At 46.9% G+C, this 14,751-nt stretch overlaps 1 protein-coding gene across 3 annotated transcripts in view; it reads right to left on the bottom strand.

Annotated features, from left to right (window-relative positions):
* Nucleotides 1-14,751, bottom strand: part of LOC115097840 (AN1-type zinc finger protein 5-like) — a 60,379-nt gene that overhangs the window by 37,266 nt on the left and 8,362 nt on the right. For all 3 annotated transcript variants that reach the window (XM_029613946.1, XM_029613947.1, XM_029613948.1), the window contains one exon: nucleotides 14,123-14,298. In XM_029613946.1, coding sequence (XP_029469806.1) covers nucleotides 14,123-14,273 — 151 coding nt within the window. In that variant the 5' untranslated portion in view covers nucleotides 14,274-14,298. The remainder of the gene's footprint in view (nucleotides 1-14,122; nucleotides 14,299-14,751) is intronic.

The raw sequence follows: 14,751 nt of genomic DNA, 5'->3' as shown, positions 1-14,751 counted from the left end.
GAGATAGATGGATGAATGTGAACATAAGCCTCTTTTAGATCAAGGTTGCACATGCAGTGTCCTGCTTGAATGAAAGGCAAAATGGCATAGAAGGACTTACTTTTGAACTTCCCCTGTAACAAGCCCATGTTCAATCTTCATAAATCCAGGATGGGTCTCAATACCCTCCCCTCGACTTCTTGGGATAAGGAAATAGTGGGAGTACAACTCCTTGCCATGGTCTTTGGAAGGAAAAGGTTCTATTGCTTGCTGGCTGAGTAGCGACTCCACCTTGAGACGGTGCTGGGTTGTGTGAGACAGATCCCAGATTGAAGGTTAAACACTGATGCTGTGCAGGGGAATGAGAGAAATGCAAACGGTATCCAGACTCCACAATTTTGAAGACCTAGCAGTCCTTCGTGATCTTCTGCCACTCTGAGAAATAGGTGAAGCTTTCCTCCTACTGGAGAGTTTGCAGTCAGAGGATCGAGTCAAGTCAAAAACTTCAAACCAGTCTTAGGCTGGGCCTATTGTGAGTACTTTAGGTTGGCATCTCTCATATGGACATCCTTGTGCCAAAAGCTTCTGTTGCAGTAGCGCAGGCTGGATGCGATACCACTGAAATTAGCAGAAGGGGTGACTCGGAGAAAGAATGCTTAGAAACAAAAGTAGGGATGACTAGAGGAAGAAGGCTCTTGGCTCCCATTGATAAGGGCTGAGTGGCCACATTTTGCTCCTTAATCTGGGCAACTGTTTCTCTGATCTTGTCCCTGAACAGACTGTCAACTTTTCATGGAAAGTCCTCATGTAGGTTGCTGGCTCTCAACCAGGCCACCCGGTATGCTCCAGATGCTGCTGAAGAAGTTCTTTCCACTATATCAAACAATTCATACGCTGACCAGAGTAGATGACATTTGCATTCTTCCACATCCAGAAAAGCTTGCTGATAGCCTTCCTGCTCCCTGTCAAGAGACTACCAGAAGTTTCAATTTATTGATGCAGTTGCATAAGTACTGTGCCATTGAGTTCTGAAATACCCTCTTCCTGAAGTTACCCAACTGATTAGGATCCTTTCCAAGCATGGGAGGGCCATGCTAGAAAACAATCTGGTCTTTTTATTCTATTTCAATACGATTGCTGAGTCCGTGTTGAAATGGGCTAAGACCAGGTTTTTTTTTCTAACATGGCTCTCCCACCCCCATCACCTAGGCTGTTGGGCAACTTCAGGAAGAGACAACTCAAAGAATGTGCAACTAAAGCAAGAACAGAAAAGATGTAAAATGGCAAAAAGCAGAGAGAAAGATTGGGTACACGTCCTTTCAGAAACTCAGACAAAAAAAAGACTGAGGGGCTCATAAGGCAGCATGTGCTCCTGCAACTGCGGGAAGGGAGTAGAATTTGCTTGTTCCTATGGAATCACTGCAGATCAGGAAGTCAAGTCAGGTGGGAAAGCTAACACGCCATTGTTCCTCCTTCAGTGCTTTCAGCTGCTGCCACTTTCTGGCCCTCTATTTATTTTACATCCCTTTTGGCCTAGAGTCACAGTGCCACAACCCTGGTCCCACTTCCCAGGATCACAGTGCTGTTGATGCCATCACTGCCGAGCCTAGCAAGTAATGGAACTAAATATGTATATCATGGAGAAAAGAAGGGAGAAGGGGAATATGATACAGACATTCAAATACTTGAAGAGTATAAATGATGCATGGGAAGCAATCCTTTTCCAATGGAAGCAAAGTCATAGAACTAGGTGTTATAAAGGAAAATTTGTTCTTACCTGATAATTTTCGTTCCTGTAGTACCACGGATCAGTCCAGACTACTGGGTTTTGCCTCCCCTCCAGCAGATGGAAACAGAGAACGTTTTGGCGGGCTTTGCCCTAAACCCCGAGGTGCCACCTACAGTCCGTCAGAATTAATCAGTATCAAAGCAGAATGGATCAAAACCAAAACTAACACAACTCCTAAACTGGCTCATTAACTCCAAATGGGAACAGAACCCAGGGAACACCGAGAACAAAATTGATCTGCAGATTCGAAATACACAAAGACCAAACGAACGGACTCTCCGTTACTTCTATGCATAAAGCGGGTGGGACTCTGGACTGATCCGTGGTACTACAGGAACGAAAATTATCAGGTAAGAACAAATTTTCCTTTCCCTGTATGTACCCGGATCAGTCCAGACTCCTGGGATGTACTAGAGCTTTCTTACTTGGGTTGGGACCCGGAGAGGCCTGCTCGGAGCACTCCTCCTCCAAATCCCCCAGACTCCGGGACCTAGACATCCAATCTGTAGTGTCTCGCGAAGGTGAGAGAAAACGTTTACGTGGCTGCCCTGCAAATCCTTGTGGTGAGACATGCTGACGTTCCACCCATGTCGCTGCCTAAGAACGGGTAGAATGGGCCTACCACGCAACAAGTATGCTGAACTGATAGCCTCTTTCATCCAACGAGCTACCGTAGTTTTAGATGCCATATTACCTTTTTTGGACTACCCCACAGGACAAACAGATGGTCGGACAGATGAAACGCATTTGTAATCTCCAGATAATGCAGCAATGCCATGCGAACATCCAGTTTCTGTAAATCTCTCGAGAGGGGATCCGACCAGTCCAAATCTGGAAAAGATGAAGTTCCACAGACTGATTCAAGTGAAAAGATGAAACGGAACCGTCTGCAATGAGGCTCCATTATTCGAGATTCTTAAAAAAAGGCTCTCTGCAGGATAAAGTCTGAAGTTCTGACACCCTATGGGCAGTTGTGATAGCCACCAGAAACACCACCTTCAGCGTGAGATCTTTCAACGTTGCCCTCTTCAGAGGCTCAAAGGGCGGAGCACACAGGGCCATGAGAACCAAACTCAAACTCCAAGAAGGACAAGATGTCGAAACGGAGGTCTCAGGCGCTTCACTCCACAAAGGAAACGTGCCACATCCGGATGCGCTGCTAATGGCACCCCATGAATAGTACCAAGCAAACAACCGAGAGGTGCAACCTGCACCTTAAGAGAACTACATGACAAACCTTTGGCTAGACCAGCCAGCAGAAAACACAAAATGTCAGACACAGACGCCCGGAACGGAACTACCTCCCGTTCAACGCACCAAGCTTCAAATATTTTCCACACTCAGACATAGGCCAAGGAAGTGGAGGGCTTGCGAGACCTAAGGAGAGTCATCACCACTGTGTCCAAATATCCTTTAATTTTTAAACGTCTGCTTTCAAAAGTCATGCTGCTAGACAGAAGCGATCTGCCTCTTCCAAACAAACGAGACCCTGATGAAGAAGAGCCGGAAAATCCCAAAAACATAAGGGTTCTGCTACAGCTAGGTTGCGCAGATCTGCGAACCACTGTCATCTCGGCCACTCCAGAACCACTAGAATCACCTCCGTCGGGTGGAGCTCTATGCGCCTGAGCATCTTGCCGATGAGAGGCCACAGAGGAAAGACTGTACACACGTTCGTCGGCCAGGAGAGCACCAGAGCATCCACACCCTCAGCTCCAGTCTCCCTGCGCTGGCTGAAGAAACGTGGGGCCTTGGCATTCCTGAACGTCCCCATCAGATCCATGCTGGGTGTGCCCCACGTGTTGCAGATGAGCTGAAACGCTTCGTCCGCCAGCTCCTACTCCCCGGGATCGAGGCGGTTTCGACTTAGAAAGTCTGCTTGCACATTGTCTACTCCGGCTATGTGGGATGCCGCAATGGTTACCAGATGCTGTTCCGCCCATTGGATCAACTGCTGGGCTTCCACTGCCACTGGGCGGCTTTTGGTCCCTCCTTGGTTACCGATATATGCCACCGTGGTGGCATTGTCGACAGAACCCTGACCGACTTCCCCCGGAGGAGTGGAAGAAAAGTTTGTAACGCCAAATAAACTGCTCTGGTTTCTAAGCGACTGAGAAACCACCGAGACTCCGCCTGAGACCATGGCCCTTGAACAATTTCTCCAGACAAACCGCTCCTCAGCTGGATAGGCTGGCATCCGTAGTGACCATTGTCCACTAGGGCATTACTAAGGATACTCCGCAAGTTAAGTTGTCTGAGAGAAGCCACCAATTGAGGCTGGACCTTGCAGATTCCGTAAGCGGAAGAGACAGATAGCATTGTTCCGAGACCGGATTACACCGGGAGAGCAATGCGGATTGCAAAGGTCGTATATGAGCAAATGCCCATGGCACCAACTCCAGCATAGAGACCATGGAGCCTAGGACCCTCAAGTAATCCCACAATCTGGGAATGTGATTGGTCAACAGGTCTCGAACCTGTCCCTGCAACTTGGCAATCTGGTCCGTCGTCAGGAACACTCTCCCCTTTTGTGTGTGAACAGCGCTCCCAGAAATTCCAGGGATTGTGAGGGAACCAGCTGACTCTTGGCAAGGTTGATCACCCAACCGAGCGACCTCAGCAGCTGCAGCACCCTGTGGATCGCCGACTGACAAAGCGCCTCTGATTAGGCTCAAATCAGCTAGTTGTCTAGGTATGGATAAACAAACAATCCTTCTCTCCGAAGCTGCGCCGCGACCACCACCAATACCTTGGTGAAAGTCCGGGGCGCGATTGCCAGTCCGAGAGGTAAGGCTCAAAATTGGTAATGACATCCCAGGATGAAGAACAGCAGAACTTCTGGTGAGCGTCCTGGATGCCGATATGTAAGTAAGCCTCCATTAAGTCCAGGGACACCATAAATTCACCCTTTTGTACCGAGGCAATGATGGACCTTAGAGTCTCCATGCGGAACCGAGGAACTCGAAGACATCTGTTGACTCTTTTCAAGTCCAGAACAGGCCGGAATGTTCCCTCCTTCTTGGGGACCACATAGCGCCCTTTTCTTCGCTCCACCGCCGGGACCGGCACAATGGCGCCCAGCTCGAGGCGCTGTAATGTTTCATGTACTGCCTGTCTCTTTTCCGCGTACCCGCATGGGGAGACCAGAAGCCTGTCTTCCTGTCCCGAGGCCGCCGTACAAAAATCTATAGCGTAATCTTGACTTATCACGGTAAGGACCCACTGATCCAACGTCAATTTGGTCCATTCCTCGTAAAAGAGCGATAGCCTGCCTCCCCCACAACTGGAACCGAAGAATGGACCGGCCTCATCTCATTGTGAAGATTTGACGCTAGGAGCAGACTGGGCATTACCAGACCTAATGAAGCGGCGGCCTCGAAAGGACTGAGATCATGACTGCTGTCTGCTTGAAGTCTGTTGAAAGGAAGGACCCGAGGCTTGGGATGGACGAAACCTCCGATTCCCCCAAAAGCGAGCACGACTAATAAAGGAGCCCCTTGACTTAGGCCCATCCTCCGGCAATCTATGCATCTTATTCTTGCCCAGGGACTGAGTCATGTCCTCCAAGTCCTTTCCAAACAGCAACTTATCTTTAAAAGGTAACGAACCCTGCTGAGCCTTTGACGAGACATCCGCCGCCCAATTCCGCAACCACAGAAGTCTGTGCGCAAACACAGCTGACCCCATGGACCTGGCTGAAGTCTGCAACAAATCGTACAGCACATCCGCACTATACGTTATCACTGCTTCTAGATGACCTACCTGGCGCGCCTCCTCTTCTGAAAGCCCTTAGTTGGCCTGTAGTTGCTGCATCCAGCGAAGGCCCACACGTAACGCAAAATTGCTGCACATGGCGGCTCTGACTCCCAGGGCCGAAACTTAAAATATCTTTTTGAGTTGAAGTTCCAACTTCCGGTCCTGTAGGTTCTTTAGGGCTGTCGTGCCAGTCACCGGGATGGTGGTCTTTTTAGTGACTGCCAACAGCGCCGCATCCACCTTGGGAACTTGAAGCAGATCTAAAGCTTTCTCTGGTAGAGGATATAGCTTGTCCATAGCCTTACCCACTTTCAGGCCCAGGTCAACCCATTCCTTAAATAACAAATCTGTAGCCGAAAAATGAAAAGGGAAAGAGGCAGTGGGGCCCTTCAGGCCCAGTAAAACTGGATCCATAGCTCCCAGCTTAGCATCCTCTGGCGGCACTTCCAGAACTAACTCTCCCAGAATCGCTGGGATAATCGGTATCAGCTCTTCCTTTCTAAAGAGACGGACCACCTTAGGATCATCTCCTTCAACTGACTGAGAACCGTGGCCCGACTCCTGTCGCTGGTCCGCATCAACCCCCGTCGGGGGCTTGGGCTGCGTGTCCTGGTCCTCCGTTGCCGAGGAATCAGAGTCCGTAGTAGATACTGCGGGCCTTAATGGGCGCTTAACCTTTCCTGCGCCAGAACCCCCCTTGGGCTTGACCGAGCTCCCCTTAGACCTGGTCCTCTTCCTACCAACTGTGTTCGGATCTAGACCCAGGACTTTGCCTCCAATCTGCTTCTTACCAGCCTTCCTGGCCTTAAAGGCCTTATGCAGAAGCAGCACAAACTCAGACGAAAAGGATGAGGAGGAAGAGGAATTTGCAGCCTCCTCAGGGACATCCTCAAACTCCGGAGAGCAGTCGTGCTGCTTCTGCATAAGGCCTTTAAGGCCAGGAAGGCTGGAAAGAAGCAGATTGGAGGCAAAGTCCTGGGTCTAGATCCCCCCGGAGGCCATCTGTTGAGGAGAAAGGGAAGGAGGGGACATCCCTTCCCCCATAGCAGCACTCGTGGCTTCCCTGCCTGAGCCCAAAATTGCCGCTGTTCCCACGCTCCGCAGGAACGGCTCAGCTGTAGATGAAAGAAGCAGGAACCCCCAACGGAAGCCTTGTGCCCAGCTCGAGGAGGCGCTATAATGTTTCATGTACTGCCTGTCTTTTTTCCGTGTACCTGATAGGGGAGACCAGGAACCTGTCCCAAGGCCGCCGTACAAAAATCTATAGCGTAACCTCGACTTATCACGGTAAGGACCCACTGATCCAATGTCAATTTGGTCCATTCCTCGTAAAAGAGCGATAGCCTGCCCCCCCACAACTGGAACCGAAGAATGGACCAGCCTCATCTTATTGTGAAGATTTGACGCCATCCTTCTCTGCTGGCTGGGCCCAACTGCTGCTTTCAACCATGGGACAGTGGTTGAAAGCAACGATTAGGCTCAGCCAGACAGCCGAAGGAGAGCAGAGGTCTGACATGCGTCGAGCCGCACGTGCAGCAAATGGAGCCCCAAGGCATCGCGGCAGAGGGAAGAAAAAGCAAGTAAAAACCAAGACACACGCAACGCTAAGGAGGAAAAAAAAAAAACAAAAACACCAGGTCGCAGCAGGGAGGGAAGGGAGAGAGTCAGCGAATTAAAATTAACAAAAATCCGCAAACTTTTAAATTTCTTTTTTTTTTTTTTACTCTACTTGCCCGGCAGCCGTTCCTGGATCCTGAACTCTCTGGGATGAGTGAGCCGGGCTCCCCGGTATCACACCCAGCGCTGCTCTGTAGTGGTAATAGAGCCCTCAATCCCTACCAGTAGCTGCCTGCAAGACCAGGGGGGGATGGTCCCCTCAGGACCTAGCTACCCCCGGGAGGCTGAAGGAATCCATTTTGTTTCTAACTTTTTTTTTTTTTTTTTACACTTTGAAAAGAACTTTAACCAAAAGGCAAACACCCTCTAACTATCTATAACCTAATCTCTTTTCTCTCCACTCTAGGTAATCAGACCAGACTGTAGGGTTTGCACCTCCACCATCTGCTGGAGACAGAGAAATACTGACGGACTGTAGGTGGCACCTCGGGATTTAGGGCAAAGCCCGCCAAAACTTTCTCTGTTTCCGTCTGCTGAAGGGGAGGCAAACCTCAGGAGTCTGGACTGATCCGGGTATGTACAGGGAGTATGATGTTCCAAGGGGGTAGACTCAAGAACAAATGTCAGGAAATATTTCGTCATGGAAAGAATTGTGGATGCTCTCCCGGTAGAGGTAGTTAAGACAACAACTGTAATGGAATTCAAAGGAGTTTGGGATAAACACAGAAAACCCCTAGTAGCTAAAGGATGAAAAAGATAAGGGGTAACCTACAGTGGGGTAACCTGCACGAAGCAGCAGTTACTACACTTAACAGAATAAAAATAAATTAAGTAAAAGAATAAATAAAAGGGGTGGAGTCAAGATGGCCGCTTGCAAGTAGCGTTGACTCAGAGCTCCCGTGGCGAATTTCCTTGTAAACGCTGTTTCTTCGATTAAACATGCCGCCGAAAAGGGGAAACTGAGGACATATCCCTCTAGTTCCTCAGTACCCCCGGGACAAAAGACCATCGAAGAGTGCGCTCGTTCTCACCACAATCGGGAGGAGCCGTGCCCCGCTGACGATCCAGGCAAGGAAGCAGCCATTTCGCCTGGGGAACTATCTTTGAGCCCTCCCACTCCTAGGATACCACAAGCGATGCAGTTCAGTCCTCCGGAGGAAGCTGTTGCGGAGACACCCAGCGCAAGTCGCTTAGGAGAACCCGCGGAGGGCACAGAAACTGGAGACCTGGACAGAGGAACTTCCATCTTACAAGGAGGGCAGACAGCTTTAATGTCGGTAAATATTGTGAAGCCCGGAGAAGCCAGCAATGGTAAGGCTGTCTTGATTCCCACTTCAAATGTTTCTTTGTTATTAAAACCGACTATGGAACAACAACAAGCTGATTTAACCCTTCCTAGTAAACCCGCGGTGGTAACAATGGACTCCCTATGGGAATTGATGGCCCAGCAAAATTTAGTCCTCCAAGGCTGTATGAATCAAATATCATTATTTTCTTCTAAACTGGAAATGGTTACTCAGATTCACGATAATAGAATCAAGGAACAGTCAGATAAAATGCAGTTAATTGAAACTCAGATGAAAGAAATGCAGAGGGTGCAAACGGTTACAATACAAGACTGTATTGCTTTAAATAAAAAAACAGAGTTGCTGGAAAACAGGCTGAGAAGGCTCAACTTACGGCTACTAAACTTCCCCAAAATATTGGGAGAGCAACCAAGATTAACCCTGCGGAGATATTTAAATTAAACCTTAAAAATCCCTTCTGAAAGTATACCAGCATTCAATAAGGTTTATTTCCTGCCATTTACCCAGATGAAAGAAGGGATGAGACAGAACCAACTGGATCTGGAAAACCTTACTGACTTTTTGGAGTCATCTACTACAGAGATTATTGAGAGAGCAACTTTACTGATTTCTTTTATCTACGAACAAGATATGAACGTGATAATGAAGAACTACTTCCAGAATATGGGGGAGAAATTTATGGGCCAATTTGTTCAGATCTTTCCTGATCTGGCAAGAAGTACACAAGAAAGGAGAAAGGGTTTCCTGACACTTCGTAAGGAAACCAGAGAGATGGGGGCTACATACCAACTAAGATACCCTTGCAAATGTATTATTAAGTTTGGTGGTAATACATATGTGTTTATATCTCCAGAACAACTGAAATTGTGGCTCAATTCCCATAAAAGGGCGATGATAACATCATCGCCTGTTGAAGGTCCAATAACCTAGGTTTTGTTTTTTTTTAAATGGTGATTAGAGCAAGCTAAGAGCAGTTTCTTATGTTTATTTCTGTAAAATATGATGAGAAATCAAAGCTTCCTTAGTTTCTAAAATCCACCCCCCTTTGTAATATATAGGGGACTATAGAAATAATGTTTTTCTTTGAAAGTTATATTGATTGTATTAAATTCTTTCTTTTCTGTACAAAGATGGAAATGCTTTGTAATTATTAAAAATATCAATAAAGAGAAAATAAAAAAAAAAAAAAAATGAATAAATAAAAGCTTACTGGGCAGACTGGATGGACCACTGTTTTGATTTCTGCCATCACTTTATGATGTTACTATGGCTGCAAGAGCAGGAACCAGCGCTTGTGCTCCCACTGCTCATTAGAGCCGTGTCTCTTCACTACCAGCTGGCCCGGATCAGCAGCGGGAGCCCTCTCACGTGTCGCTGTTGCTCACCTGCTCGCTCTCATTTGGCACAGCAGCATTGGCAATATCAGCGACAACTCTTGTCGTCTAACCGCTGCTGCTTCTCCTCACAGCCAGCTCTCGTCTGCCATGGGCCCCTTTTTAACCCTGGGCCTGGCCAAACTTCAAAATAAAACAACATTGGGGTTCTCAAAGAAAGCGCTGCCACAGTCACCTCAAGCCTCCTTTAGGTTATTACAGTCCCTTCGTGTCAGCCTACCTCTCCTCCCTCTGCAGCACTATCATAAGCAAGGGTGCATACAACAGGCATTCCAGGGGGATGGTCCCCCCCCACCCATCATCAGGTAAAAAAAAAAGAAAAAAAATTAGTCATGTCACTGGTTTACCACCCCCACCCCATGTTTCTCACCTGGCAGGAAGAGGAAAAGTAGCAGCACATCAAAGCTGCATCCTTCTCTGCTGGCTGGGCCCAACTGCTGCTTTCAACCATGGAACAGAGGTTGAAAGCAATGATTAGGCTCAGCCAGACAGCCGAAGGAGAGCAGAGGTCTGACATGCATCTGCTCTCCTTCTCCTCCTCGCAGCATGACCAGTGCCAGCAAAGGTAGGGGGATGGAATTGTTAGTGAGATGGAAATTTAGGGGGAGGGGGAGATTGCAGAGGGAGGGAAGAGGGGCAGGAGAAGAAGAGAAAGAGGTGATGGGCAGGTTATGTGAAAGAGAGGCTGGCAGGATAAGAGAAAAGGAATGGGGGCATGATAGAGAGGTTGAAGGGGTTATGGAGGAGCTGGGGAGAGGTAAGTAACACTGGACTGGGGAATCAGGGTTTCTGTGAAAGAGATGCTGGGGAAGGATGTGTGCACACATGGGCAGGTGATATAGGGAATAATACAAGAAATAGGAAGTGGAAAGATAAGAGGATAAGGACCAGAAGCTGGGATATGAGGGGGAGCAGGGCTGGGGCCAGAGGAGGGACACATCCCTCTCATATCCCTCCCATCCCCTACCCCCACTGCCAAGATATCAGGACCTGCCTCTCCTCCCCCATCTTCCCTCCTTGGGGGTGCTTGTATGTGTTCGCCTTCAGCAGTTTTACCAGGAGTGGTCCCAAATATCTTCATGGTTGCACCTTAGGTCCCAGCATCTATATGGTCTCTCCATATGTTTCGCCCGTTGAAAAGGAGGGTGTTCTGCATTTGTGAGCAGCGTTTCCAGTTCCATGTGAAGCACAGGGGCACGGTCAGTACTTCACTTATTTTGTGGTCCTAAAGGACGACAGTTCCTACAATGGGGTAAACAGCAGTCTTCGCGTTTCTCATTTCTGTATGGAAACCCTCTGGTTCATATTAGTGACTGTGTGGCAGGGCAAGTTTCCTCTCATCTCAGAATCTGACACTTACTTCCATATTCCCATTTGGGAACATGGGCACTCCCATTTTGATCTCCAAGAACCTTTCCAAGGTAATGTAGCTGTCTTACAAAAGGAATAGATTATAGTTCAACCATACCTCAGCGATTGCTTAACAGAACCAAGTCCCACCAGAAAAGCCTTTTGGGTGTTCAAGGATGTGCAAGTTTAGAAGGCTTGGGCTAGGGAAAATCAACTTTTCCAAGAGCAAGTTGTTTCTGCTCAGTCTCCAAAATACCTAGGATCTCTCTTTTGTGCCTAAGCAAGCCAACCCTATGTGACTCGGGAAAGATTGGTTCTAACTATGAGTCAGGTAGAGAAATTTCTTGCTCAGAGGGCTCCCAGAACTCAGGACTGTCTACAGCTCCTGGACCTCATGGCAGCCTCTTCAGATTAGGTTCAGTGGGCCAGGGCCCTTGTGTGTCCTCTGAAGTTTTTCCATCTGTCTTGCTGATCCTCCTCTTTCAGGGCCGAGGAGGCAAAACCTCTCTTGGGGGTCAATGTCACTGACCTTGCTGAGGAGAGAGTCTAGAATCTCCTCAGTAAGTGCTCTACAAAACAGATACAAGATTGTTGGGGTGAGGAGCCCACTACCAGGACTAAGTTGCTCAGGGAGCTCTGGTCACAGGAAGAGGGCTCATGGTCAATCAATAGATTGGAAACCAGGTCTTCAGATGAGTTTTGCATTTCTGCATCTACTTCTTCTCTCCTTGGTGAAAAAAGTGTCATTCTGGGTTCTCTCTGACAATGCCATAGCAGTGGCTTATTTAAACAGACACAAACCCAGAGTCGAGAGGGCTCCAAGGAAATGAGCCTTCTATTTTTCAGTGGGTGGAACAGAATCTTTTACAATTTCCACAACTCATATTGTAGTACTAGGAAACATCCAGTTCATCTCTCTTTAGAGATGTGTTGGCTCCCACAGAGTGGGAGCTCAACTTGGAGACATTTTAGAAGACTGTGAATCATTGGTCCCAACAAGAATGCCAAGACCCCCTGGTTTTTCAGTTATCACTGGAAGTATGGCTCCAAAAGGACAGACATTCTGGTCCAGCCCTGGTCAGAGGGAAAACTGTTGTAAGTGTGTTTCCTCCTTGGCTTCTGAGTGTAAGGGCCTTGAGAATGATAGTGAAAGTTTTTGCAGGACATTCTAGTGACTTCGGATTGGCCAACCTGACGTTGGCATGAAGATCTTGTGAGACTACATACAGGTTGATTCTGCAATGGATTCCTAGAGGATTAGGATCTCCTAAATCAAAGTCCAATTCAGATGGCGGGCCAGCTCCATTTATATTATGGCCTTGAATAGTCATAAGGGATATTTACTCTCTTGAAGGCCTATAATAATGCCTTTTCGCTTGCTTATGTCTGAATCTAACATCTGTTTGAAGCATGCTGCAAAGAGTGATCAGTATCACTGTGGAGATTGAATATTTCCAACATTTTGGCCATCTTTCAGAGAGAGTTGTATTCAGGTTTGATCTTAAATTTCTCTGAAGTTTCAAGTGGCTGCTATCTCCTGTTACCGGAGGTGTAGTTCAAGGGGTTTCAATATTTTTCACCCAGATTTTCTCATTTTCCTCTGAGGAGTGTAACATCTTTATCCTCCTTTTAAGTCCTTGGTCCCTCAGTGGCACCTTAATTTAGTTCATAAAGCTTTGCTGGGCTCACCATTCAAGCCTCTTAACAGTGCTTTTCTCTAGGTTTTATTGCTGAAGATTAATTTTCTGGTGGTCATTTGTTCAGCATTTCTGAATTATAAGACTTGTCTTTCAGAAATCCTTTTCTGCTCTTCTCATTGGTTTTCAGTCTCATAGATCAGTCCTTTTTACCTAAACTAGTTTCTGTGTTCCACTTAAATTAGACACAACCTCCAGTGGTGCTCATGAGAGGGAATTGCCAAGGTAAAGACAGATCGCGCCGATTAGTAGATGTCTGTCAGGTTCTTCTTAGGAATTTAGCAGCCTCTAATCCTTTTTCAGAAATCAGACAGATTGTTTTAAATGCAGGGCTTCCTAAGGATGACACAGCTTCTATAGCCTCTTTAGCTAGATTTAAAAGGGAGAAAAAAAAAAAAGAAGTTGATTCTGCTTATCTACTGAAACGTTGGCAGCCTCCAGCAGTCCTTCAAGCAAACTCAGTGAAAACTCAAATTTCTTCTTGGGCAGAGCTTCCACTCTTGCCCTGGAGGATATTTGTAAGGCAGTCATTTGGTTTTCCTTCTATTCTCAAGACATTTCAGTTTGGATGTTCATGCAAAAGAGAATGCAGCCTTTGGAGCTAGTGTTCTCAGAGTAGCCCTAACTTCCTCCCTGGCAGATTAATTGGCTTGGTTACTTAGCACATGTCTGGATTGGTGTAATAGGGTGATAAGGAGAAATTTAGTCTTACCTGATAATTTTCTTTCCTTGAATCCTGCTACACCAGTTTAGGACCCTCCTGGGAAGTTGGTCCTGTGCAGTCTTTAAAAGTCTACCTCAGTATACAAAGATTGTTAAGAGGCAACTGGAGGTTTACTTTTCACTTCCCTTTTTTCCCTCTTCATTTATCCAAGAAAAGTTTGGAAGGATCTTTTGTTAAGAGCATGACTCTGTAGTTTTTCTTTAATGGCTCTGACATAAGAATACTAGCTTCTTGCTGGAGTTGCACCATGATAGCTACCAGCAATGGTCGACACAGACAAAGATGTTTCCTCCAATTCCATTTGCTAGGAGGGAGCGAAAACCCACACATCAGTGGCAGGATTCAAGAAAAGGAAATTGCAATAAAGGATACATTTAGTCATACCTGATAATCTCCCAAATATGCACATATTATCTACATATAAAAACTCCACAGGTTTGTCTCAAGGACAGTTTAATGTTCAAAAGACCCAGAGGGTTCTACACTTATCACCACATGTAGTATCCTACCTGGTGGGCTTATCCTGCCGCTGCTCTGCTGCCTTTGTAGAAATTCTTTATAACAGACAGAACACATCCCGTTTGTCCTGGGGTTCCCATAGAATCCACAGCCTGTTGTACATAGCATGGGCACCTGTGTCTGGTTTGTCTCCTGGGCCATTTTCCTTATCTAAGGCGTTCAATAACTAACAAATAAAAATCAGATCAGGAACACACACTTGTGATTTTTATGAGAGCAATACAAAGAAAGCACAACACAAGCTGCCCCCTGTTCGTATGTCAGGGCAGGGGTTACTACAGCAATAAAGGAAATTTGGTTCTTACCTGCTAGTTTTTGTTCCTGTAGTACCACAGATCAGTCCAGACTCCTGGGTTTTGCCTCCCTTCCAGCAAATGGAGACAGAGAAAGTTTCCCAGGCACCGCCTCATAACCCAGTGGGCCACCTGCATCTCCTAAGTATTTATCGATACCCAAGCAAAAATATAAAACCCAAAACTTAAAAACGAGTAACACTAAAGACTTCCCCCAGAATGAGCAGAGGATAAAGAAAATTCGTAATTGAATTCAAAGAACGTCTTTAAAGGATTATTGAGCAAACTGAGCCATTCTTCAGAAGAAATCAGAAAAAAAAAAGAAT

Source organism: Rhinatrema bivittatum, chromosome 8, assembly GCF_901001135.1.
Source record: "Rhinatrema bivittatum chromosome 8, aRhiBiv1.1, whole genome shotgun sequence".
NCBI lineage: Eukaryota > Metazoa > Chordata > Amphibia > Gymnophiona > Rhinatrematidae > Rhinatrema > Rhinatrema bivittatum.
This window is presented reverse-complemented; position numbering and strand designations above follow the sequence as displayed.